General features: G+C 31.5%; 2 protein-coding genes and 1 long non-coding RNA gene across 3 annotated transcripts; 1 reads left to right on the forward strand and 2 right to left on the reverse strand.

Moving 5' to 3' along the window:
• Positions 1–2,681: 2,681 nt before the first annotated feature.
• Positions 2,682–6,566, reverse strand: LOC134719417 (uncharacterized). The gene is made up of 5 exons (XM_063582416.1): positions 5,667–6,566; positions 5,202–5,267; positions 4,975–5,055; positions 4,437–4,502; positions 2,682–3,059 (listed from the first exon to the last, which is right to left on the reverse strand). The coding sequence occupies exons 1-5, from the start codon at positions 5,926–5,928 to the stop codon at positions 2,686–2,688; spliced, it is 849 nt and encodes a 282-aa protein (XP_063438486.1). The 5' UTR covers positions 5,929–6,566; the 3' UTR covers positions 2,682–2,685.
• A 3,661-nt stretch (positions 6,567–10,227) lies between these two features.
• LOC134717601 (uncharacterized) lies at positions 10,228–11,443 on the forward strand. Its single transcript, XM_063580094.1, has 2 exons — positions 10,228–10,273; positions 10,569–11,443. The coding sequence occupies exons 1-2, from the start codon at positions 10,228–10,230 to the stop codon at positions 11,441–11,443; spliced, it is 921 nt and encodes a 306-aa protein (XP_063436164.1).
• A 3,353-nt stretch (positions 11,444–14,796) lies between these two features.
• On the reverse strand, positions 14,797–18,191 carry LOC134718525 (uncharacterized). Its single transcript, XR_010107405.1, has 3 exons — positions 17,814–18,191; positions 17,081–17,158; positions 14,797–16,151 (listed from the first exon to the last, which is right to left on the reverse strand). It is a non-coding gene; the product is annotated as an uncharacterized LOC134718525 (long non-coding RNA).
• Between the last annotated feature and the right edge of the window lie 7,466 nt (positions 18,192–25,657).

The following is a 25,657-nucleotide window of genomic DNA, read 5'->3' on the forward strand; positions in this document are numbered from 1 at the left end:
TTTTAAATTCGAAGAAATTTATTACTTAAAGATAAATTTCAAGATAGGGATGGAAAGTAACAATGATAATCGGAACAGGAGTCATTTCAGAACTAAAGTTAGAGTGACAACGCCTATTTCCATTGTGTGTTGATCAGGTAATAGAAAAATAATATTGACAATATTGGTATATACCTAATATTAGTTTGTCTTCAATGACCATTTAATGTAAATGTGTTTGTGCTTTAAACATATTGCCTATCAAAATTGAATGCGTTTACAACAATCTATACCTGGGTTTAGAACATCCTTAGTTTTTTTAAAAATTGAACGTTTTGTTACAGAAACTTATAAATATGACCACATTGTAGATATATTTTTTGAAATAATTTTCACGTTCATAGTACATGTTCGTTCTCTAGAATAAGTAATGGCTAGTATGTTCAGGTTTACAGTGCATAACTACAATGAATATGTAAGCCAAAAAAGTGTCCCATGAAATTGTGTCCTCTAGAACATTATTTCACAGTTCATCTGTGAAATTTTGTTCATGGGAAAGCATATCACATTTGTAAACTATAAAATAGTGTCTCCCTTAGTGAAAAAATTTCCCTAGTACTTGCACATAATTTCATGGATGTTTTATAAAAATGTGTCACAAAGGACAATATTTCATAGTGTAGCTATTTTTTTCTGTCCCTTAAGAAGGGAAATAATTTAGCAATCATTGACATGTTTTAATCAATTAGTTAAATCATAATTGAAATTTGAATAAAGACAACACAGATGTGATCAAAATAGAAAGTGATGAATATACACAGCCGTATGGTTATGTGGGTGATGGTCAATACCCTCCAGAATTTGAAAATAATAATAGATCATTTAGAAGGAAGGTAAAGCAGTTATAAATTAAAAGCAATGACATTTATTATGACTATATATACATGTTGACTAAAAACACAAGAGGAAACATTTAAATATGTAATTTCAAAGATGTTAAAACAATTCATAGATTCCTATTGTATATTTAAAAGCAAATGTCATTTTTGTCTTATTGTGTTTTGCTGCTTCTCGTCGCAACCCTTAACATTTGTCATTCTGTGTAAATTCGTGTGAAATGTAGGAAAGTTGATGCTGTTGATATCCGTAACGATAATTTATACATGGATTATGAGTTAGATCGTGGAATAACGAAAAACTGGAGAAAACATAATTGCACTTTTTCTAAATGTGTCATTTATTTCTCTATAATTATCCAGTATCAGGCTATATAGTTGCAAGTGTGTGCACATTAGGGAACACCACAGACTAAATCATGTAAATTTAATTCCTTCGTCTGCAAATCAGTTTGACTGGTTGTATATGTGTATAGGCGTAGGACTTTACGAAATGAATGTTATTAAATATTTCTTCGAACTTAATTGGACGCCTTATCTGGAGAGTATGTGCGAATTACTCAACTTCACAACGAATAATGCAAAGACATTTGCTAAAACATGTAAAGATCATCACGTAGCGTGGCAACTTTTACTAGTTTTTCACACAACGGCAAGGAAAGAAATGGTTCTCCCTTTCATTAGAAAAATAATCCAAGTATTTAGATTTTCACAGGCTATCATTAACCTCAGAATGGGTGTCAGGAGAAACAACAGCGACCTTGTACACAGTGCAAAATTCCACCTGAAAGAAATCGTTTTATGGTAGATCCCATTCCAATTATCAAAATATCGAACTGTTTGACACACTTTCAATATCATTTTATGCCAGATGACGTGCGAAATATATGGGACAGCAATATATCATTTACCGTCAGTGGTCATCCATCAAAAGGTGAAGACATTGGTTTTTGTTTTGAAGGAAAAACAATAGAGCGTGAAGCAATTTATTCCCAGTGGAAGTATTCCTTCTGATGATACATGGTACTCCGTCTGTTGTAATCTAGATTACATAGAGTCTCCAGGCAAAATTTTCCTAATGGCTTGGTCCCAGAAAGAGTAATGAGCATTCTTCAAAACAGTTATGCATAGAAAACGCTGTCAACGGATTTCGACAGCCTCTATGAACATATCTCGATATCTCAAAAGATGATTTTGTTTCAATGAGCGGCGAAAAATTACATTCAAATTTGAATAAATTCTTCTTTGCAAGAAACATGACACTATAAATCCTCAAAACAAAGGAAAACCCTTCAATAAAGAACCAAGTACAAGATTGAGTACTGAAACTTTAAGATAACACAGCATCAAAATGCAATTACAACAGAAATGTACAAAAGGGTTTCTTGCTTTCATAAACAATTGGACAAACATGACAATGTTGCTGATGAAATTGTGTATAAAGCTTTGGAAGCAGTATATTAGCTAATGAAAGCTATAGGTGGAACATTAGAAGATAAACTTGTCAAAGAAGTACAACAGGCAACAAACAATCTTTGCTTCAATTGTAATCCGCCAAATCATATTAAACGTTTTTGCAACGGGAACGGACAAGGAGTTAGCAGTTCCGATATCACATGTCAGTTGTGTGACCAAATTAGTCATTCAGCAGTTAATTGTAAGACACTTTTGGGAAACTGAAAATAGACAAATCACATATCTGACAGATATATAAGGTCAGCTTTTCTTTGTGTCGTTACCAAAGTGTGACTTGTACTCGTTAAATGATACCTGTAGTAGTAAACATTTGTCTGATTTGTGTCATTCAGTTCTACCATTTCCATGGGTGGAGCAGACGGTTCGGGTGATGAGTCTCTGTTTTCAAAAAAAGTAGTAGGTGAATCTGATGTTGGTAAGGGTATGGTTCAATTGGTGTAGACTCAAATGAAAAAACAGGAAGTCTGTCTATGGAATAGTTGGGTGTTGATGTCGGAGGTGGAGTGAGTGATGGCGGGACAGTAGAGGAAATCATACTCAAAAAAGAGGTCTGTGTTTGAGATATCTGGTGTCTGTCAGCTGTTATGGTGGTGGTGTCTAGCGGTTGGTGTAATGGCAAATATGTAGTGTTTCGTTTCAGTTGTAGTATCCATTTCAGGACAGACAAGAATGTAAACATCCCAAAAATTCCACACCCTGCCCAGAATGCTGTAAAACAAATTTATATAAATATAAATTAAACATTGTGTCACGATATCACAGTAGCATGGGTTCGAATCCCGGCGAGGGAAGAACCAAAAATTTGCGAAAGCAAATTTACAGATCTAACATTGTTGGGTTGATGTTTAGACGAGTTGTATATATATATATATATATATACATTATGTACACAGCCATGTATCACCATCATTGATGGCGATCCGATGGATACATCTGTTGTAGGGTTGTCACTGACTCAGACGTACTTATGAATATAATTATTTTCTGTGACTGTATCTTACATTAATTTGTAGGATCCTTTACTATAGATAATTTAGCTGATCTGTAACAATAACATCTTCATGCCTTATATATCATGTACTGTAGTACGCCGCTAGATTAAAACTGACGTGGAAAGGTAACATATGGCCACCGAAAGCTCTTTTATTGAGAGCCCAGGTGGTCGTGTGGTCTAGCGGGACGGCTGCAGTGCAGGCGATTTGGTGTCACGATATCACAGTAGCATGGGTTCGAATCCCGGCGAGGGAAGAACCAAAAATTTGCGAAAGCAAATTTACAGATCTAACATTGTTGGGTTGATGTTTAGACGAGTTGTATATATATATATATAGCAAATTTACAGATCCAAATTTGCTTTCGCAAATTTTTGGTTCTTCCCTCGCCGGGATTCGAACCCAAGCTACTGTGATATCGTGACACCAAATCGCCTGCACTGCAGCCGTCCCGCTAGACCACACGACCACCTGGGCTCTCAAAAAAAGAGCTTTCGGTGGCCATATGTTACCTTTCCACGTCAGTTTTAATCTAGCGGCGTACTACAGTACATGATATATAAGGCATGAAGATGTTATTGTTACAGATCAGCAAAATTATCTATAGTAAAGGATCCTACAAATTAATGTAAGATACAGTCACAGAAAATAATTATATTCATATATATATACAACTCGTCTAAACATCAACCCAACAATGTTAGATCTGTAAATTTGCTTTCGCAAATTTTTGGTTCTTCCCTCGCCGGGATTCGAACCCATGCTACTGTGATATCGTGACACCAAATCGCCTGCACTGCAATTTATTATATATATATATATAATAAATTTTATACATGTCTGTAAAATCATATCTCATATATGTTTACTCCATTGTTTTACTAGTACTATTATAAATGAGAAAAAGTATTCAGTTATCTCCCTTTATTGATGCATGCAGGGGAGATAATTAAATCCCTTTAAGATATAGGGGGTCATAAGTTTAGATGTTTGAGAGTGACAACAAAACAGGTTCAAGATATCCATTGTGTTCCAGCAATCAAAGTTCTTCTGTATTTAAAGAGACATAACTTAAGTAACTATAGATGCATACCTATCATAGCAGTTTCCATGGTGCTTGACATCTTGTCACCATATTTCATCATTGTTTTGTCCTGTACTGAAATAATAAAAAAAAATATTATAAATAAATCATTACTATGTTGTGTAGGGCCCTTTCAAAAAAAAAAACCTGCTCAATAATCAAAATGTTCCATTTACAGAGTTACTGGGATAAGTCCTCAATTGGCAAGGAACCTCATGTTAAAATTTCAAAGTTATATTAAAAACTGATGTGTCCACAGACACTGACAACACTAACACAGACATAGACTGTCCCACATACCATAATACAACCATTTTATTTTCAGTCATATAAAAACCTGACCCCCAACCATTGTAGAGAAACCATTTGGAGAAATGTCATGCTCTGTACAGTATAAAGTTCTATATAATTTGATAAGAGTAGGCATCTTGGTAAAATTTACTGCCCCCAACATTTTACCATCAATCCCCCTTTTAAAAAAAAAAAACATATTGTACTGTATATAGCTGAAGTATTACTCATTAATAATTGTATAATAAAATCTTACTTTGATTTGTAGTCAGTGTTGTAGACTTTTTCTGTTTGTTAGTCATTTCCAATTGAGAATTCTGTAAAACATTGTCTGGTACTACAAAATAAATGAAAAAAAAAATTAATAAAACATGTTTAATTCCTTCCTTAAAAAAAAACCACACACACAAAAACAAAAACAAACTGGCAGTATCTTACTTAAGTATTGAATATTAATAATCATACTTAAATAATAAATCTTACCATGAACTGTAGTTATTTCCTGTTTCCTAGTTGTTTTTCCTTCCTCTGGTAAAATATTGTCTGGTACTGTAAAATAAATGAAAAAAAAAATCTAATACTGGAACCGATTGAAAACTTGTTACAATCTCACATGACATTGAAAGAGAAATTTGATATTTCATACCTGGTTTTAAAATAAATTTGTTGGAAATGTTCCCATGGAATTATAATTTTGATCACTCACACTTACTGCAAAAATCAACTACAAAATTGTTTAATTATGCACATACAGAATACATTCCATGGGACATGAAGATCAGATTTATTTATCCTTCAACTTTATAATAATTCCTTGTCAAGAACTGGTCGGATGCCCTTAGAGTTATTCCCCCTTTTTTTAATTTTCGAAATAAGGCAAACTGTTGAAATCGTTAGAATGGTGGGACTTTAAGACATAAATCTTGTGAGGGTAATCATAAAACTTACCACATTCTATCTCATTGCAATGCCAATTGCATAATTTGTTGAACATGTGTACCACTGTTGGCGGTTGCTCTTGTGCCTCAAGAAAATTGATGGTACAATTACAACTTTCCGACTGAATTTCAATAATTCTGACGTTTTGAAGAATGTTTATTTCTGTACTACAGAAGCAGTTGGCAATTGCCGTTTCATATTTACAATCTATCTGTCCTTCTGCGTTTAAAACTAACAATAACACAAGAAAATGTACGATCCAAAATGCCATGTTTGTTTTCTAATGTACCAATGAGAACGTGATGGGTTGTAAACAACAGAATAAAAACATCGGAATCTTCATAAAAAATATAATATATAGCAAACAATATAAGTATATTTTATAAACAAATCAATTTTCATCATATTTTAACACACATAATTAACGTCGTAAGAGAGAAAACTGAAAAAATTAACTGTGGTAATTACATAACTCCTTACGGTTCACTAAATATATATGTTGGAATGGATATGTTATTGTTTCCGGAACGTTTCATAAGATATTTAATTTTCCGATCATTTTCACACGTTAACAACATGATTAAAATTACACAGTGAAAACTATTCTTAGATAATGATCTTTTAGTAATGTGCTAATTGAAATGAGGTTACCAAAGATAATTAATGGTTTCACAGTTAACTGTAAGCAGTGGCATTTGGAATGGGTAGTTTATATAATAATGTTTTACTGTTACATATTTTCTCACATTAACAAAACATTTTAAAATAATAATAATCCTTTAGCAAGATGTTATTCAAATTTAATGAAATGTGTAACATCCTATTACAAAAGATAATTAACGGTTTCCCAGAGTGTAAACAGGGTACCCGACGGATGGCATTTGGAATGGGTTATTTATATAATAAATCTTTGCTATTATGCATATAGTCTAGTTTTAAAAAGTCTCATTTATTATGTAACATTTGTATATATAATAAGTGTAAAAATCAGTTAAACTTTATTCAGAGAAAGGAATTTGAGAAAAATGTAAGTACAATTTGTTGAGTTATTTTTCATTTTAACGCATATTCTTTATATATGAGATAAAATATTTGTTATCTTCATCTTAACTTAAATTTATGAATTTTTGTTGTTAGAAACCTTACAAAATAAATTTTTATAATTCTAATAAATTAATTAAACTTGAATTGGTTAATTCTACTACTACATATGTAAGTGATTTAATGTTGGTTTTCTGGTTTTAATCAGTCCAAATGTGACACAGGTAAACCCTAAATTCTAAATTAAATAATAAAAAAATGATATTGAATTTGTGTAAAGGAATTTAGTGTAAATATGTCCGTAAGTTAGGGCTGTTCCTGATTTTGGAGATGATATTTTACTACGAATAACAAAACCAGAAAACTGTTAAATTTAATGTGTGATCCTTATTCTCCTTAATTTTGTTCAGAGATTTCTGAAAAATGTCCACATTAAGACCCTCTTTAATATTTGTGTATATTTATTAAATACATACGTAAAGTTTGTTAGTATGTTTCATATATGTTTCTCGTTTCTCGTTTTGTAAATAGATTAGACCTTTGGTTTTTCTGTTTGAATTATGTTACACTGGTTATTTTGGGGCCCTTTATAGCTTACTGTTCGGTGTGAGCTTTTGCTTCGTGTTGAAGGCCGTACTTTGACCTATAACTGTTTAACTTTTTATGCATTGTTACTTGGATGGAGAGTTGCCTCATTGGTACTCATACCGCATCTTCTTATTTATACTAATATTGTAATGGTTATATATGTTTTTTAAATATATTTTTGTTTTAATTATTAGATTAAAATGGAATCTGTCATAAAACAGGAAGTACCAGTTAGAACCCCTGAACAGACCAGGTATATATCAGTAAGGTTGTTAGCAAGACTATGTTGCCTTCATATTCACAATATAATCAATTATTTTGATAAGATATCATTTAAACATCCTTTGAGTGAGTTTACACTGTCCATGTACTTGTTTGTTGTCTTCGTGTGTATTATACGTATTTCTTGTTGCGTCCTTTGTTTGCATGTGTCCGAATTTTGCAATAGTCTATGAATTTATGATTTGTTTTTATTATCCTTTTGATTTGTTGCCGTGGTATTCGTTTTCCATTGTATTAAATTTATCTTCATTTACCTTAGCTACACTGTAAAAATTGTGCTTAGAGCCTAAACATGTTTAGAGCTAAACATGTTTAGGAAAATGTTTAGAAGCTATACACATAAATGTCTGTTGTGTCCCCATTCTAAACATGTTTAGAATTTCAACATGTAATGCCCCACATGCTTAGAGCCTAAACATGTAACCAATTGTATAACATGAAATGTGTATAGAAAAGTGTTTAGGCCCTAAACACAATTTTTACAGTGTATATACTGCTAAAATTTATATATTTTATAATCTTTACATAAAAGTAATACATCTAATTTATGCTTTTGTAGACCTACTAAGGTGCCTTTGGAACCTGTGCAACAACAGCCACCTAATAGAAATACCCAGAACATGTGAGTATATTTTTTCTTTTAAAAGCCTATTTTGTTTTAAAATAATAGAACTCCAATACAACACACACATGTATTCTTCAGTACAGATTACATCAAAATAATTTAAAGATCCACAATCTAAAAGAAAATGTCTGATTGTGAGCAAATAAAACACATAGTTCCTAAACATTAAGCCATATTATTCAAGGTGATCATTGCATCAGGGAAATATATCTTCACAAAATTTAGATATTGTATATTATAACCATTGACTTTCATGTTTAAAAAATCATTTTAAAAAACCCTTATATAATGTGTTTATATAATAAATCATTAGTAATTGTATATATCATAATTTATTATTTTAATTTTGTGCTGTAAAAAATAAATTTTATCTATATTTTTTAGACCTTCAGAATTTGAGATGGTGGAACATTTAAACAACATAATGAGTACAAAAATCGAAGATTTAGCCACCAAGATAGCATACAATGCCCACATATTGACAATACAAAAGAGAAAGTTAGAAGAGGAAATTATTTTTAAAAAACATTTAAAAATGAGAAAAAGAATGCTATTAGAAAGAAGAACAAATGGCATATAATTTGATCTTTGGAAATGGACACTAAAGAACTTTAAATACAATAAAAGAGTTGTATGTTATGATTGTTTTCTTTAATCTTTTATTACACAAAAAGTACCCTTACGGTGAGACAAACTCATAATGAGCAAATGTATGGACAGTACCGGAATGCAGTTACCTTCTTGCCTTCCCTCTCTTACGGCAATCGGATTTGAGTATGTAGGTTCTCTGATTACCTTCCTTGCTAGCTGAAGCGTAACGTCGTTCTTAGGTTTACCTTTACTACCCTAATTCCAGAGTGGACTAACCAATATATCGTCTATTGGACTGAACTACTTCGAAATGAGGGTAATAAAGGTAAACCTAGTAACGAATTTACGCTTCAGCTAGCAAGGAAGGTAATCAAAGAACCTACATACTCAAGTCCAATGGCTGTATCACAATCAAAGTCACATGTGAGTTTTTATCTGTACCGTTCATGTCTACATGCATAACACATTAAATACCTGTAAATATACTTTATATTAAGAAAAACACATATATTACATAATAGCTCATACATTTATTTTGATATTTTCCAAATACATAAGTAAGTCCTGTTATTAACTTCTGTGATAAATAACTCTTGTTATATACTGTATTATAGACCTCAAATAGTCCCATTGTCTTTGTGATAAGGATATTCCTTTAATAGTAGGTTTATTGTTCAAAAATTGACGAATGTCTATAATTGTTCTTTTGTTGTATTCACACACAGTTAACATAAATTCACCAGGTAGACGGAAATGTTTAATATAAGAACACAATGATTGGTTAAAAGTAAGGTTCTGTTCATTTATATCATAGTTGGAAACATTCATGTTATGCTTTGACATGTTTGATGACAAATATAAACTACCAGTTATCCATAGGGTAGATGCTGTAAATATGAAAAGCACTATAACACCTGTCCATTTCAGTACATTTATGTGAATTTCATATTGATGGTACATATTCATTAAACTTGATGTGACACTATTTTGTGGTGATATTGAATTGATTCTGGTATGAGACATGGTTAATTTAAATAGTAAATCCTTTCTGTTAGAATTCAAAAATATATATAACCTTATAGAGTTTAAACACACTTTTATAAAATATTGTTGAATTGTCAGTTATATATTTGTATTCCTGATTGGTTAAACAGAAACACCTCCCCCTTCACCTTAAATTGGTAAAAAAAAAAAAAAAAAATTGGAGTAAATATACATAAGAGAAAATCGTATCATTATATATTCTGGATGTAACAAATGGGACATGACCCCTCAGTACAAAACTTAGATGTTGGATATAAGTGTGTCAAACTTGTATATCATTTAAAATCAATTTAACCTCCTTGACATTTGAATGTTAAAGTCTGGGGGTTATTGAACTCCCATATCATTGGATGTTATGTGTGTGTTGGAAAGGTTGGGGTTAATTATCCCCCATATAAGATGGAGGTTGTGTATCTAGGGGCTCAACATATAGGGGTTATAATAGGTATTGTAGGGGGGTAAAGAACCCCAGTTAGTAGTTATAGTAATTCATTAATTTTAATTTTCTTTTTTGTTAATGATGATTAAAATAGTAAAACATCAAAGAAAATTTGTTAACAAATCACTTCTTAATCACATAATGTATGAAATCAATTAATTCATCAGTTAATGTTTACAACATATTTTGTTTGCAAATTGTTTGGCCCGCTATCAGATTTATTTTATATGTATGCAATATAATTAATGACTGTCATTCCATTTGTTTGAAATATTAAAAAATGTGTATTTTCTTATTTCAGAAAAGCCATCAGTATATGATAACTGTATTAAGACCATTGCTAGTCTGCGTTTAGAGAATCAACAACTTTATACAGAGCTAAATAGATTTCAAGTTGAAAACACACATCTGAAAACAAAACTGCTCAACCTAAAATTTGAAGATAGTGCAGTGGCTACAGACAGCAAGACAATATTTTATACCGGTATTCCGTCTAAAGCTTTATTTATGTGGGTTTTGAGTTTTTGTACTACTGTGCTTGCTTCTTCTCGTGTCGTCTCTCCAAAAGGTGTGTTACTGTGTCTACTCATTAAGCTCAGACTAATTCTACATTTAGAAGACATTGCTTTCCGCCTGAATATTTCAAAGACAACCGTGTCAGACATTCTCAACCAAGGATTACCTGCCCTAGCCAAGAAGTTGAACTTTTTAGTACAGTGGCCAGACAAAGACAGTCTTATCAAGAACATGCCAGTGATTTTCAAAAAGACTTATCCTCGATGTGTAAGCATTATAGATTGTTTTGAGGTTTTTATAAATCGACCAGGTCACCTTACAGCAAGAGCTCAAACATGGTCCAACTACAAGCACCACAACACAATTAAGTTTCTCGTTTCCATAACCCCAACTGGTGTCATATCATATGTTTCAAGAGCATTCGGTGACAGGACATCAGACAAAGTCATTACTCAACGCAGTGGATATCTAGACAAATTAGAACATAGTGACCAAGTTTTAGCTGACCGTGGATTTTTGATTTCAGAAGAATTAGCTAGTCACGGAGCTACTTTGATAATCCCAGCATTTACTCGTGGCAAATCTCAACTTAGTGCAAAAGAAATTGAACTCACAAGACAGATTGCCCATGTACGTATACATGTTGAACGTACCATATAGAAAGAGTGAAAAACTTCAACATTCTGAGTACCAACATGAACCTCCATCTTGTACCGCATTCTGACAGTATCGTGACTATTTGTTCGTGTATATGTAATTTACAGCCAGCTCATGTATCTTAATTAGTATACACATGTATTCAAAAAGAAATTTGAAGATATTGCATAGTGTATGTTCATTTATTTTGGTACAAATCATATCATAGTCATCATAACATCTATTTTATAGAAGAATAATCATTGAATCAAATTAAATGAAATATATGATAATGTATATACATATATGTACATGTGCAATAGGAAACCTGTAAAAAAAATTGAGTTGTAAGTTTGCGACATCAAATTAGTTCATCATGTTCAGGACAAAGTAAAGTGTCACAAGATCCTGTTTTCAGGTTGTAAATTTGTGTTATATATAACATGCATAACTTAATCAATAATAGTAGCTTTTATCCTTTTATCTTAAACAATAGCCTTTACTGAAATAGTAGCTCTTAGTAGATTTATCACAGAAAGTAATACATGTACATGTAGTTGTAACATAACTTGTGCTTTAATAAACCTCAATCATAGCTTTTCAAATGTCTGATGTAACTGTTTTTTTTTTTATCATTTTCTTATTTACCATTTTACAATGTTATATATATATATACATGTGTAACAAACATTAGTTGTTAGATCCGTTTTTAAGTATAATGTCCTTGTCGTCATATAACAATTACAGGATCGTTCCGTAAAATTATGAGAGACAATATATATATATTTGTTATTATTTTCGAATGTTTTAGTATCCACGTTTCTTTTCCTTAAAAGAAGTAATAATAAGATTATTTGTAATGCAGAAAACTATTAATTTGTTTTTACCACTCACAAAAGTTTCGAAAGTTTTAAACACATAGGAATAGTTTTAAAAAATGTATTGAACGAAACTGCGCACAATTCGAACTTCAGATTTCGCTTTTTACCGCTTTCCAATCAGATTTTTCATCAAAACATTTATTTAACTATTTTCGATTAACAACTCAAATGGATCAAAAGAAATGATTTGCTATCATTGACTGGGATGACAAAAAAAAAAACAAATGACATCCCCTTGTCGGTGTTCAGAAAACCGAGGAAAGAGGAAGAAGAATATCTAGTTGGGGATCGAGTGGAGACAAAGTGTACCGGTTATGGATTCTGTTGGGGAGTTTTGGCAGCGATCGATGGTATGTTTAATAGCAATTACTAGTATAAACATTTTGTGATGTATAAAAATGAAATTTGTTGTACGCTCCCCCTCCCCCAACACAAATTTCAGATTCCAGAAATGTACTGATATTGAACAATTGTCTTCCAATACTCTACATTGTAATTCACCGGTTCACCGATATTTCTGTATGCATTGAACTTAACTAAGAGAAATCTCGTTAGAACTGCTTGATGATGTTACTAAGTAACCTAATTGAAGTTGAACTTCGGTGCGAGGGAAAAACAGTGATGAAAAATGTTAACAAACGTGCACTGAATGGTAAATAGTAATCATCGATAATTTAAGAACAAATTAAATGCACAAAATCTTTACACAACTATAAATGGACAAGTTTACTAAACAAGTGGGAACAAATGGAAAATATAAAATAAAATTTGAGTATTTTTCACATGCTGCATGATTCTGTGTTGATTGTTAATTAAAGATAATTTGATAATCAATAATAACAATAAAGTCTATCAAAGCCTAGGTTTACAATTTGTGTTCAATTTGAACACTTATTGCACTGCATGAAATGATGCATTTAATATAAAATTAAATGCATATATTATGCATATTAAATTTCAAATTACAAAAAATATTATGCATTTACTTCGCTGGAAAATTTCTAATTTATTATAGATTTAAACTAAATTTAATATTGCAAATAAATTCCCAAATTTCAACCTAGTTTAAAGGTATTTTTAAATCTAAATAAATTTCAAATTTAAAAAATTTAAATATAGACTAAATTTGAATAAATTTGTAAATTAAAGAATTTTTTATATAAATTAAATTTGATTAAATTTCAGATTTACAGAATTTTTAATATAAATTAAATTTGAATAAATTTCAAATTTAAAGAAGTTTTAATATAATTTAAATTTGAATAAATTTCAGATTTAAAGATCATTGAACGTAAATTAAATTTGAATAAATTTCAAATTTAAATATGAACTAAATTTGAATAATTATGTAATTTAATTTCATGTAAATTCAAATAAATTTCTTGTTTATGACTTATTTAAATTAGAACTTCCATCAAGTTTAATGCAATTTAAAGTCAATATAATCCTGTATAACTGATGTACTTACAAAACAATAGTGTAAATGAAAAATTAAGAAAAAGAAGAATTTGTCCCTCTGCTTTTTTTTTTGGAAAAGGGATGTAGGGGATTTATTTTTACTTTAACCCAAATATCTGGTTTAGAAATATCTAATTAAATAAATAACGAATATTAGGAAAAACAGGAAGTGTCAATGATTATAACTTTGTAGCTACTGAACAAATAAAATTGATCCTCCAACTTTTCTGATCCATATTTACAAAGTATAAGACTTAAAAGGCATGGATTGCTGATCTGTATATTTACAGTAGAATAATATTTGTGGTTTCATATGGCAATGTGCAAACGTATAATTTGTCAGTAACATTGAAGACTGTTATTCATTTGCAAAGCTCAATAACACTTTGTAAGTATGCTTTTACCTTTATGTAAAGAATGGCACTGCATCTGAATGTGTATAAGAACTTGAAGGATTAGAATCTAAGACATACAAAAAACACAAACACCAGATATAAACTATAGGACAAGGCTATCTCTATGTGTGATTTGGATTTTGACAATTGAAGCAATAAATAATACAGGAGATAACAAAAACTTTTGGACAAAGCATAACCATACACAACAATTTCCAGCATTTTCTTATTGTCATCCTGTCTTGGGCATAGTTATTTTCATGACTTCTCATCAGGTCAGAATAATGAAAACAATTTTGAATTATCTCCCTTTGTATATACTTAAATAAAAGAAACACATTATCTAACAAATTAATTTTATTCAGATACTGACAAAATAGTTGTTTTGATGATAAATTAAATAAAATGTCAAATGTTTGTTATACAATTTTACTATCAAACAAATAAACAAAACATTTTTTGTTTAAATAAGTCCAGTTCTACATCGAAGAACCTCATCAAATTCAAACTAATCAATAAAATAATGGTAAGTGACAAATCAACATGCTTACTTGTATAGATGGTTTAAGAATCATAACAATAGGGTTATAACAAATAGCAAACACCTTAAAAGTTGAAGAAAATAATAAGTTTATAGGTTTAAAAATATATTTGGTGTATTAACTGTCTCCTGATTAGTTAAAAGTATCAGTTTTATTTTCAATGTTTATATTTTATGGTGATACACCCACTCTGACGTTGTGTATTAACACTTCAACATGTGTGTACATTGTTATTGTTAATATTAGTAATATAAAAAGTTCTTTGAGCCTTATTTTTGATAGAAATTTATTTATAATGAATGGCAGTAACTTATTTTGATTTTATTGAACCATAAAATTAGTTTTCAACAATTCACATTTTACATAATCCTCTTCGCAGATGATTTAATGTGAAAATACAAAAAGTTATCTCCCTTTGACCAAGCGATTATAAATAATATGGTAAAATCATCCAAAAAATTGACAGCAAATACTAGACACTGGAATGAGCCACTCAAATTATTATTCAGCATTTTAATGTGAAAATACAATAAGTTATCTCCCTTTGACCAAGCGATTATAAATAATATGGTAAAATCATCCAAAAAATTGACAGCAAATACTAGACACTGGAATGAGCCACACTCAAATTATTATTCAGCATTTTAATGTGAAAATACAATAAGTTATCTCCCTTTGACCAAGGGATTATAAATAATATGGTAAAATCATCAAAAAAATTGACAGGAAATACTAGACACTCGAATGAGCCACACTCAAATTATTATTCAGCATTTTATTAACTAGTAAAGTCAACAGAAAGTTTAAGTAAAAAGAAATATGTAGCTTAACCAAACACAATAACATAATCTGATGTCATGGATATGCTGCACTTGTAAATAATTTTAATACATGTAGCAAAATGCAAATGTTGAAATTAAAGAGCAATATTTCATGTTTTTCTTTAAAAAATAATTGAATTCAATAAACCAAACCCCTCCATTGGACTTATTTTCAGAGGTTCCCCTTAAAGTGAAGATTGTCAACTATAATTCAAAAGTAAACATGAAGGTATTTTTGTTCTTGCAAATTCCAAAAGTGTACCATTGAATTGGCCCTTTTTTAAATTCAAAGTAATTTTCATTGACATATATCTCAATATTTTGTCATATACCCATAAGGAAAAAAAACATGCAAGTTCTGTACATTTCTTGTGACAAGGCCTCTCTGATTTACTTGGACCTCAGCTTTGTGCCTTGTGCTTTCAGCTGCCTCTAGTATTTACAGTCTAGTAAATGACTTTGGTCTATCCATGTAAGATTCAGTCAAATCCGAGGTCTTGTGATCAGGCGAGTTTATTTACAGAATCACTGTTCCAACTTGACATTAAATCAATTTTCATGTCCTGTCTTAAATTGTCCTCTTCGGACACTAGCAGTTTCTTGGCTTAAAGGACCTTAGCTCTATTTTGTAGATTCTGCAATAAAGTAATTAAAAAGTGTTTAATTTTATCAAATTGACTAACTGATATCTATATGACAAAAGAAATAGTTTTCTGCATGCAATTATTTTATCTTAATGCAGTTGTAATCAAATCATAAACATTTGCATTTAAAAAATATTCTAATGAGTGACCCAAAAATATCTTGTAGCATAACTCTATTAAAAGAATAGCTAGAAGTCATGATAAATTTTGTATTTTCTATGGACCATGAAATTGGGGTCAAAACCATTAATCTATCATTAGAAAGATTATAACATAAGGCACATGTGTATCTATTTTTGAGTTGATTGGTCATTTACTTCATCAACAACAATCCTGACCAGAACAGATATAAAGATGAACAAAAAAAAGCAGGAATCATAAAACATAAAACCTTTCTACTATTGTTGGCTGACATTACATTTTATTACAACTATTTAACCACATTGTGATTTATTCATCAACATTAAAACATTTATTGATTTGTATCTGACAGTTTATATTTAAAAACTCCTACTTTCATTGTTTGCTCTTATTGTGTAGAATATATACAACTTTTATCATTTGATGTGTGATCCCCTCAGGGGTTCAGGCTTATATTTTGGTGAGTGTTTGATGTGTCTTTGGGCCACTATGGAGGTCTAAAATTATGTAACACTCCCTTTTCCCCTAGGGAGATTGTTATTTGAATAACTCTTTGTTGTCTTTATTAATTTCAATATAAATCACAATATTAGGTACAGCAATTGTGTTTTCTTTTGACATATGAGAAGTATTTGTAAATAGTACAATCAGCTGTATACAATATAACCAACAACAAAAAATCTGAAATTGGATTACTGCCCTTTTAACTTAACCTTAATATGTATTTATAATTTGATCTATAAAGTAATATTTAATCAATAGATCACTTAATAGCTTACTTCAAAATAGAACCAGCTGCTGTTTTACATGCCCAGACTAGATTGCATATGCCTATAAGCATCATGAACAGCTACTTACTGCAAAATAAAACATTAAAAATTCCCTAACTAAATGTGCATTGCCAGTAGATAATTAGTTGAATTTAAAAAATTTCAAGCAAGTCTAGTATATATCATAAACATTGCATATTATATTTGTTAAACTTAGTCTAAGCAAAGGAAATTTACAGGGTGTAGAGGATTCCAAATATATATATATTATAGATATAGGCAGATGTGGTGTGAGTGTCAATAAGACAACTCTCCATCCAAATAACAATTTATAAAATTAAACAACTATAGGTCCATGTACGGCCTTCAACATGGAGCCTTGGCTCACACCGAACAAAAGGCTATAATGGACCCCAAAAAATAATTACAATGTTTGGCTTTTTGAAACATTATGATTACATGTATATGTATATATTCCGACAGACATTTCAACATACATGTACATATAAGGTACATTTATAGATTTTAACAATACTGAACAAGTATATAAGCTGATAACACTAAAAAGGCATACAAAAGTAATGTGTAACTCTATCTTTTATCAAAGACAATTGCAGTGTGCACGTCTCTATTTGAATGACATGACATGACAATGTACATTTATATCTTTTGAAAGATTTTTAAAAATCATAAATTCAGAAAATGTAGACAATATATACAGTGTATATATACAATATAATACCTTTACATGTAAAGGTTCATGGATGGCTGTTGTATTCCCTTATCTTTGAGCACCTGTTTCTGCTTGCAAATCGATTCTCTGTAACAATTGATGGAATTCTTCAATTTTTTCACCTTAATCGTTCGATCATCAAGATTTCTGTTGGGGAATCCATCATCTTCTGTATTAGCTAAGTAAAATTAAAACTCTTTGAGAGAATGTAAATATTCATCATGATGTTCATACAATTATGATAGTTAGTTTAAATTCTGTTATGACCTTAAGCTTATGCATTTAAAACTTGAGTCATTGAACTGTAGTAATATGTATATAAACAGCATGTACATGTACAGGTTTGCCATGTTTGGAAAAATTTACTCAATAGTCATAATATAAATGAAGGATGTATGGTGACCAACATGTATGTATCATTTGTATGGCTAGTAATTGCATGGACATCAGTTGGTCATTGGTGGATAGCTTTTATTTTGGAAACATACCACATTGTTTACTTTAATCTTATTAATCTTCATATACAATATGAACATGATGAACAATGCACATATCTTAAGTTTTCTCGTTTGAATTGTTTTACATATGTCTTATCGGTCGTCCCACTGTCTATATCACTCTGTTCAGCTCTTAATATTATTTCGTATCATGTCTTTGTGACGTCAAGTACATTGACCCCGCCTTATTAACTTTGACCCGGACATATCAGCGACGTCATAATGTTTGAACCGACGTTAATAACTTTGACCCGAATTTATCAAGTCATCTTGTGTGTGCTGGTGAAACAAAGAAGACACTTCTGAAACACGCAAATATAGCCTGATAAATTGATTATCAGATTATCTGCATATTGATATTGGAAAATATCAGCTGCTTGACATCATATGAATGCTTTTTGATCTCGTTCGCTATGCTCACTCGTCAAAAAGCTTCATATGATGTCTTGCAGCTGATATTTTACGATATCAACATGCAGATAACCTGATAATCGGTACTTATCGAGGCCTGTTATAGCTGACTATGCGGTATGGGCTTTTGCTCATTGTTGACGGCTGTATGGTGACTTTAGCTGTTAATGTCTGAGTCATTTTTAGCTGTGGAACTGTAGCTCATAGGTCCTTATATAGGTTATTTTTTGACTATTTGCGGACCTTCTATGCTCATACATTTGGCCATTTTGGTCTCTTGTGGACATTTGTCCCTTTGGCCCAATGAGACAACTATCCACAGGGGCTTGTTACCATTACCTGTTTTTTTAGGGGTTCGTATGGATAGTAAACCCGGCAATGGTAACAAGCCCCTGTGCCTGACCCGGATTCCTCCTTTTTAAAGGTTTTGGGAATAACATATATGGGGCATGCATATCAGAATAATCATAAAAAGTAAATTGATTGTGTAAGGTTATGTAATGTATAATTATCTGTAAGTAATACGGTCACCAAATCGAAAATCATGCTGTTCATCTTCTTTTCGAATTTGAAAATCCCGCAACATGACGAGTTAAAGATTGCTATATAGAAAACACTCGAGGCAACCGAAAGGTGCACGGTCGCACTAAATACCAGTAATATATTATTAAGCCAAATAAAATAATGTATCCTAGTTGATAGATTGAGATAATACACGCTGTTATAATTGTTTAAAGGATGTGAATTACAGAATAAATGACAGACACATGATCTTCAGAAATTAACTAGTACAGATAATAAAGTATTTTCCTGGTCTACTTTTTGGTCTTAACTTACACTGTTATTATATTATATAACAACATTACAAAAAACCGCGGGACCAGATAATAAATATAATTTTTCATACATAAATCAAGTTGATCGAATTACCTGGACTCATAATATTCACACATTTGTAAAACACTTAATATATATTTCTCAAATTATTGCTTTAATAGTGCGCATAGGTACTTGGGGACAAGACATAAAAAAATTTAACCGACCCTTTTTTCCAAAATCTGTTATTTTTTTTAGTTTTCTATTATTATTTTTTTTGCGTCTGTCTGTGTCATTAGAACATCAATACACTACAGTTTAATTTAAACATACTTTATTTGCAAAAGTAGCACATTAGATAATGGCGGGGGGAAAACATAGTAGTAATGCATGTAATACATACTTCAAACAAAAATTAGAAATAAAAAGAAAAAAAATACAATATAATAAGGAATAATAATAAAACAACTGGACTGGAGTGAAAGGTTGTAAAGTAGAAATTTGGAATGTTAATTGATTGTTTTAAATCTTTGTGTCATTCTGATATAAGGTTGTACGGACTCAAAAATGTCTTTGTCTTTGAAAGGAAAGGTCACCGTCACCAGCAAACAGAATTAATCTCAATGGATATAGTATAACTTTCTAATTTTGAAAACAGTATTTCTCTTGCTTCGTTGTGCAAAGCGCACTCCAAAAAAAATCTGAATTTAAAGAACTGCACAGTGGCGGATCCAGAAATTTTCATAAGTGGGGGCCCACTGACTGACCTAAGAGGGGGCCCGCTCCAGTTACGTTTCAGTGATTCCCTATATAAGCAACCAATTTTTTCCCAAAACTGAGGGGGGCCCGGGCCCCCTGCCCCCCCCCCCCCTAAATCCGCCTCTGGTACGTTATGTCTAGTCTATAACCGGGTTCTACATAATTATTACTGTTTCGCAAATTGTAGTTAGATACTTAACCAACAAGCGGGGGCATTAAACCACAGCGACAATCAAGGGCAGTCCCATTATGTAGGGAATAGAACATATTAAGCTTTCTGGATTTTCTTCTGTCCACAAGCAAATGCCAGCCAGTTTCAAAATATATAGCTTCCCGACTAGTAAACACGGGCAACCCAGTTACTAACCTCCCTACTTCTAAATGAACATGTTCTAAATTGTCGGCTGCTTGTTGAGTACAACCATCCCATAACTCACTTCCATATTCCATAACGGGTCTTATAAAAGTTAAATATATACGAGCAAGATAATTTCTATTCAATACATATTTCAATTTTTTAAGAACATTTAATCTTGTGCTTGCACACTTTAAAATATTTTCTATATGTGCATGGAATTTACCATTGGAATCAAAAGTAATCCCTAAGTGTTTATGACAGGAGACAAATTCTCCTAATTGGTTTTGAAATTCTATTTCAATATCATCTGGGGAAGTATGGCCGGCGAATATCATAGCCTTATTATAAATTGGAAACCTATTTATTGTTAAATATAGACAGAAAAGTAATAGGGCATTTTGCTAAAATTCGTATTAGTAATAGTGTTCTTAGAATTGAACAAGGGCGTCACACTAAAACCCCTGTAGAAGAAAGAATTTGTCCTTTGTGTCTCTTAGAAGTAGAAGATGAATTTCATTTCACTTTAAAATGTACAAAATTAAATATAATTAGAGACCAACTGTTTTCCAGAATTAGTGAAATAGTTCCCTCTTTTTTCAATACGACTAATGAAGCAAGATTTAAATTTTTGTATACGTGTGTTGAGACTGATATAATTAGAATTATTGTTAAATTTATAAGCGACATGTACATTTCTAGAAATGCTCTTTTAAGCACTAAATAACATTGTGGTACCACCTCCTCATATAATGTTTATAAATTAGGTATGATATATATATATGTTTGTATGTTTTTGTATAACAAATTTGTATTGTCTTGGTATCAATCCTGTAATTTTGGATTTTAAACCAATAAAAATTACTTACTTACTTACTTACTTAGCCTTAGTCTTATTAGGGTTAAAATTAATAAGCCAATCTTTAGACCATACTGATATTTGTTCTAAATCGCTGTTTAAGACATACTCCATAGTGTAAGACAATAGACTACAAAATACTTGGTTTTGCTATTTACTATATATTCCAAGTTTACTATCCACAGCGGTCACGTATATATTACTAAAGAGAGTTAATTAACAGAAATCGAAAGAATAACGGATATTGAAAAAAAGGGGGAGGGTAAAAAAATTGTCCTATCCCAAAGTACCGATGATAGTTAGAACCTTCTTACTATACAAATCCTTGATTCATGACAGTGATATATGCTTTCTAAATTGTATGCAGAAATCAGAGTTATCCAAGATATTGACTTTTAAATTAACTTAATGTAACCTCAGCTACTGACTCCATGTTGACATTATTGTGTAATATTTGTGTTAAATGAGATATGTGTTTAAATTCTTCGTCGAATAACTGAAATTGGTGTGTCGATATCTACTGGTCCTCCACGTGCCCCGGGCAAATTCAGCAGCACTAATCGGGCATTTCTTTGCTTCTGACCGAGAAGACTGACTTCAGTCAAAAGGATTGTGTGTAGATGAATCTTTAACTGTTTAAAAACCTTCATCAGACCCCGAGTCTTGCATGAAGATGGAAACTGATAGACTAAGGGACGACATCAAAAGTTCAATGAAGGGTAAAAAACTTAATTCATATAGTTTTTTTCACCCTACCCCCTCTTAAATTAATTTGGGAAAAATTGATTGACCAATAAGGATATATGTAAAAATCGATGTCAATTTATACAAAACTTGCAGAAATTTGAATTAAGTTTTTTATCCTTCATTGCTTTTTTTTATGTCGACCCTAAAGTACTGGTACATTGTATTAACGACTTTACTATGAGAAATATCATCATCTTCAGAATTTGAAATGATATTCTTGAAGACTTGTAGCCAGAATGGTATATACATAAGCAGACTGGTGAACGTGTAGAACATGAAGGCAAACTGTTAGAAACGTAACATGGCGGTAAAACATGTAGATAGACTTGTAGACACGGAGACAGACTGACGGACACATAGAGACCGGTGAAAACGTAGAGACTTGTGGACACATAGTCAGACTGTTGAGAATCATATGGACAGACTAGGGGTCTATAAGAGAGACTTGTGAAAGTAAAAACAGACCAGTAAATGATTGAAAAACTGGTGAACATGTAGACAGACCTGTGCAAATTGAAATGTAAAATGACAAAAAATATTTGTCAGCCTAAAAAATCTGATTCCATAACTATATTGGGTTTAATTTTCAGACTTATATGAATATGAAATCTATATTCTTTGGGATGCATTATGTTGTAGGGCAAGCTAGGGTAACAGTTATCAAAGCCCTCCTTTTTTCAAATAATTTGCCAGAAGAAGGATTGAATAGGGGAATTATTCATACCATTTGCACAACATCAACAACGCATACCCCTCCTAAACGATTTTTTTCTATTTATCTTCATTTTGTCGGAATATGAATGTTCTATGATTTTTTTGATTTTAGTATAAATTAATGGACACTTGTTTACTTGGTTGTGCTATGATGGACCATAATTTTTTTTTCAGTATTAGAAATAAAATAAAAATAATGGATTAGTGTATTATTTCCAAAATCAATTCAACATCATGTTAGCTCATCGGGTCAATTCAAATAGCCGGATATCTTTGACTTTACCAATTATTCCACACCACATTTTACACTAGTTTAACAAATGATTCATACTTTTTATACTGATTTACTGAGAAGCGTTGCCAATATGCACAACATGTGGTTTATTTATCATAAAAGTTGTAGGTCACTGGGTCATTATCAAACACTACATGACTACAGAAAATTAAACAATATATATAAATTTGTCTTTGGAATACAAGTCTATATACTATACTGAGTAAAATAATTTCAGCAGCGCATATTTTAATCAAATATTTCAACAAATAAACAACACCTATTGTCAGTGTGTGTGTGTTAGAAGTATACAAGTGATCTAATTATTACAGGAAAGAAAGTGAACCATATTGCGTGATTTTCTTTACTTGAAAATGGAAAAACTTGACAGAAATTAAGATAAAATTTGACTTAAATGTATTAGTTGCTTAACTTTTGTTTAGCAGTATATTTAGAACTTGTTAATTGTATATAATGCGACGTAGGTAAAGATTTTTCTTTAAAAAATATAATCATTTCCAATTTTGATGAAAACACTTATTGTGGTCAAGAAGATAGCGTTGAAAATTAAAAAAAATGTTTGCGCTTTGCCCTTTTTGAAGTTTTAATGGTCAGTTTCATTTTACCTTATTAATACTTTTTTACTTGAGCGTCACTGATGAGTCTTTAGTAGACGACATACCCGTCTGTCGTGAATGTAAAATTTCAATCCTGGTATTTATGATGAGTTTATTTACCCCATTTGCAAATATAACAAGTTAACAACTATATATTATTTTTCTATTAAATATACCAACGGAGCTGTTGGCGCTAGGCGCTTTTAATCTTGGTGTTATTTAACATTTGCAGCTATTGAAAATAAATTGTAAAAACGATTCTTAAATGTTCAGCCTCGATCTTAGAATGAATGGCAATATATTTTTTTTAAACAAATATATGACAGGGTATACATATATTCTGGTCTGCTGTGCACAATGAATGAAAAGGGAACGGTTCGTGAAGTCTCAGCGGCTTTCCCAAACACAAAAGAAAAGAAATGAAGTGTTTCGTGTTTCAAATTGTTGATTGACAATTCAGGTATTTTGAATTTTAAACGGAAGAGTTAGTTTTGACAATTAGTCAGTTAAAAATTTAGAATAGAATCTCGGATAAGACAAACAGTGGCGAATCCAGAACTTTTCCGGGGGGGGGGGGGGGACAGTTGACTGACCTAAAGTTGGGATCTCTCCAGTCATGCTTCAGTGATTCCCTATATACTATCATGTTTCCAGTTCTGCTGAAATCTGGAATTCATAATTGAGAATGGAAATGGGGAATATGTAAAAGAGACAACGACTCGAAAACAAGCAGACAATAGCCGATGTCATCTAATGTGTCTTCAACGATCTTCAAGGCGACGAGAATTCCACGCAAAATACGGAAATAACAGAAAATGTTGTATAATTTCCGATCTGACACATGTATTGTAACTGTCCATGCTCCCGTCAAATCAATCGGTAAGCTCGAAGTACAACCTTCGATAATAAAACGATCTTCAACGCGACGAGAATTCCACGCAAAATACGGAAATAACAGAAAATGTTGTATAATTTCCGATCTGACACATGTATTGTAACTGTCCATGCTCCCGTCGAATCAATCGGTAAGCTCGAAGTACAACCTTCGATAATAAACCAACACATGCGAAGTGTACTAATATATATGTAATAATTTATAAAATGTACCGATGTGACAAAATGTGAAACAATAGCATAGAGTATGTGAAAACGAGAACAAAACAAAAAAAAACGAATTTGACAGAAAGCAGCCATCGGATCCCTGAAAAATAATTTTCAATTCAGAGACTTAAATTTAGAACGGTTTAAGAAATCTTAGAATTCATGGTTATACAACTGAAGAGAACTGTTTAAGCAAATTGAGAACTATGAGGTTTTGATTTGTATGACCCCACTTTCATCGTAGGGTATATTAATTTATCGCTTACAGGTTCGTTCGTCTACCCGTTCGTCTGTTAGTCCAGCTATAGATTGGTTTGTCTGACTATCACCTCGTCCAGTTTTTGACGGTTGCAACTGAAACATTTTAAGTTAAATATCCTCAAAATACAAGGTAGTTGGATACATTTTATTATAAAACGCAAAGAGAGAGATCATGGTTTGTCCTGCTTCCTCTTCCAAGATTTGTTGAACTACAGTTTTAATATTTCGGAGGTTGCCTGAACAGACAATTGAGATGTTCATGCATGTATACCTCGGCATTTTTATTTTTGTCAAATATTCTTAAATGCCAGGAAGACCGAGTTGAATCTTAACAATTATGTATATTTCAAGCATCTAGAGCTACTCCTACATTGTTTAAGCAACGACCTTGATATCTTGTAGGATGAAGAGGCGAATCAAGGAAATCCGGTGGCAGGTGGCC

This window comes from Mytilus trossulus, chromosome 5, assembly GCF_036588685.1.
Source record: "Mytilus trossulus isolate FHL-02 chromosome 5, PNRI_Mtr1.1.1.hap1, whole genome shotgun sequence".
NCBI classification, from domain to species: domain Eukaryota; kingdom Metazoa; phylum Mollusca; class Bivalvia; order Mytilida; family Mytilidae; genus Mytilus; species Mytilus trossulus.

Excerpts from the sequence above, each read along its gene's own strand:
- LOC134717601 (XM_063580094.1), top strand. The coding sequence starts at position 10,228 with ATGGAGGTTGTGTATCTAGGGGCTCAACATATAGGGGTTATAATAG. Across the intron at positions 10,274-10,568 it reads ACATATAGGGGTTATAATAG|AAAAGCCATCAGTATATGAT; the intron begins GTATTGTAGGGG and ends TTCTTATTTCAG.
- LOC134719417 (XM_063582416.1), bottom strand. The coding sequence starts at position 5,928 with ATGGCATTTTGGATCGTACATTTTCTTGTGTTATTGTTAGTTTTAAAC. Across the intron at positions 5,268-5,666 it reads TTGCAATGAGATAGAATGTG|TACCAGACAATATTTTACCA; the intron begins GTAAGTTTTATG and ends TTTATTTTACAG. Across the intron at positions 3,060-4,436 it reads CATGGAAACTGCTATGATAG|CATTCTGGGCAGGGTGTGGA; the intron begins GTATGCATCTAT and ends TTTGTTTTACAG.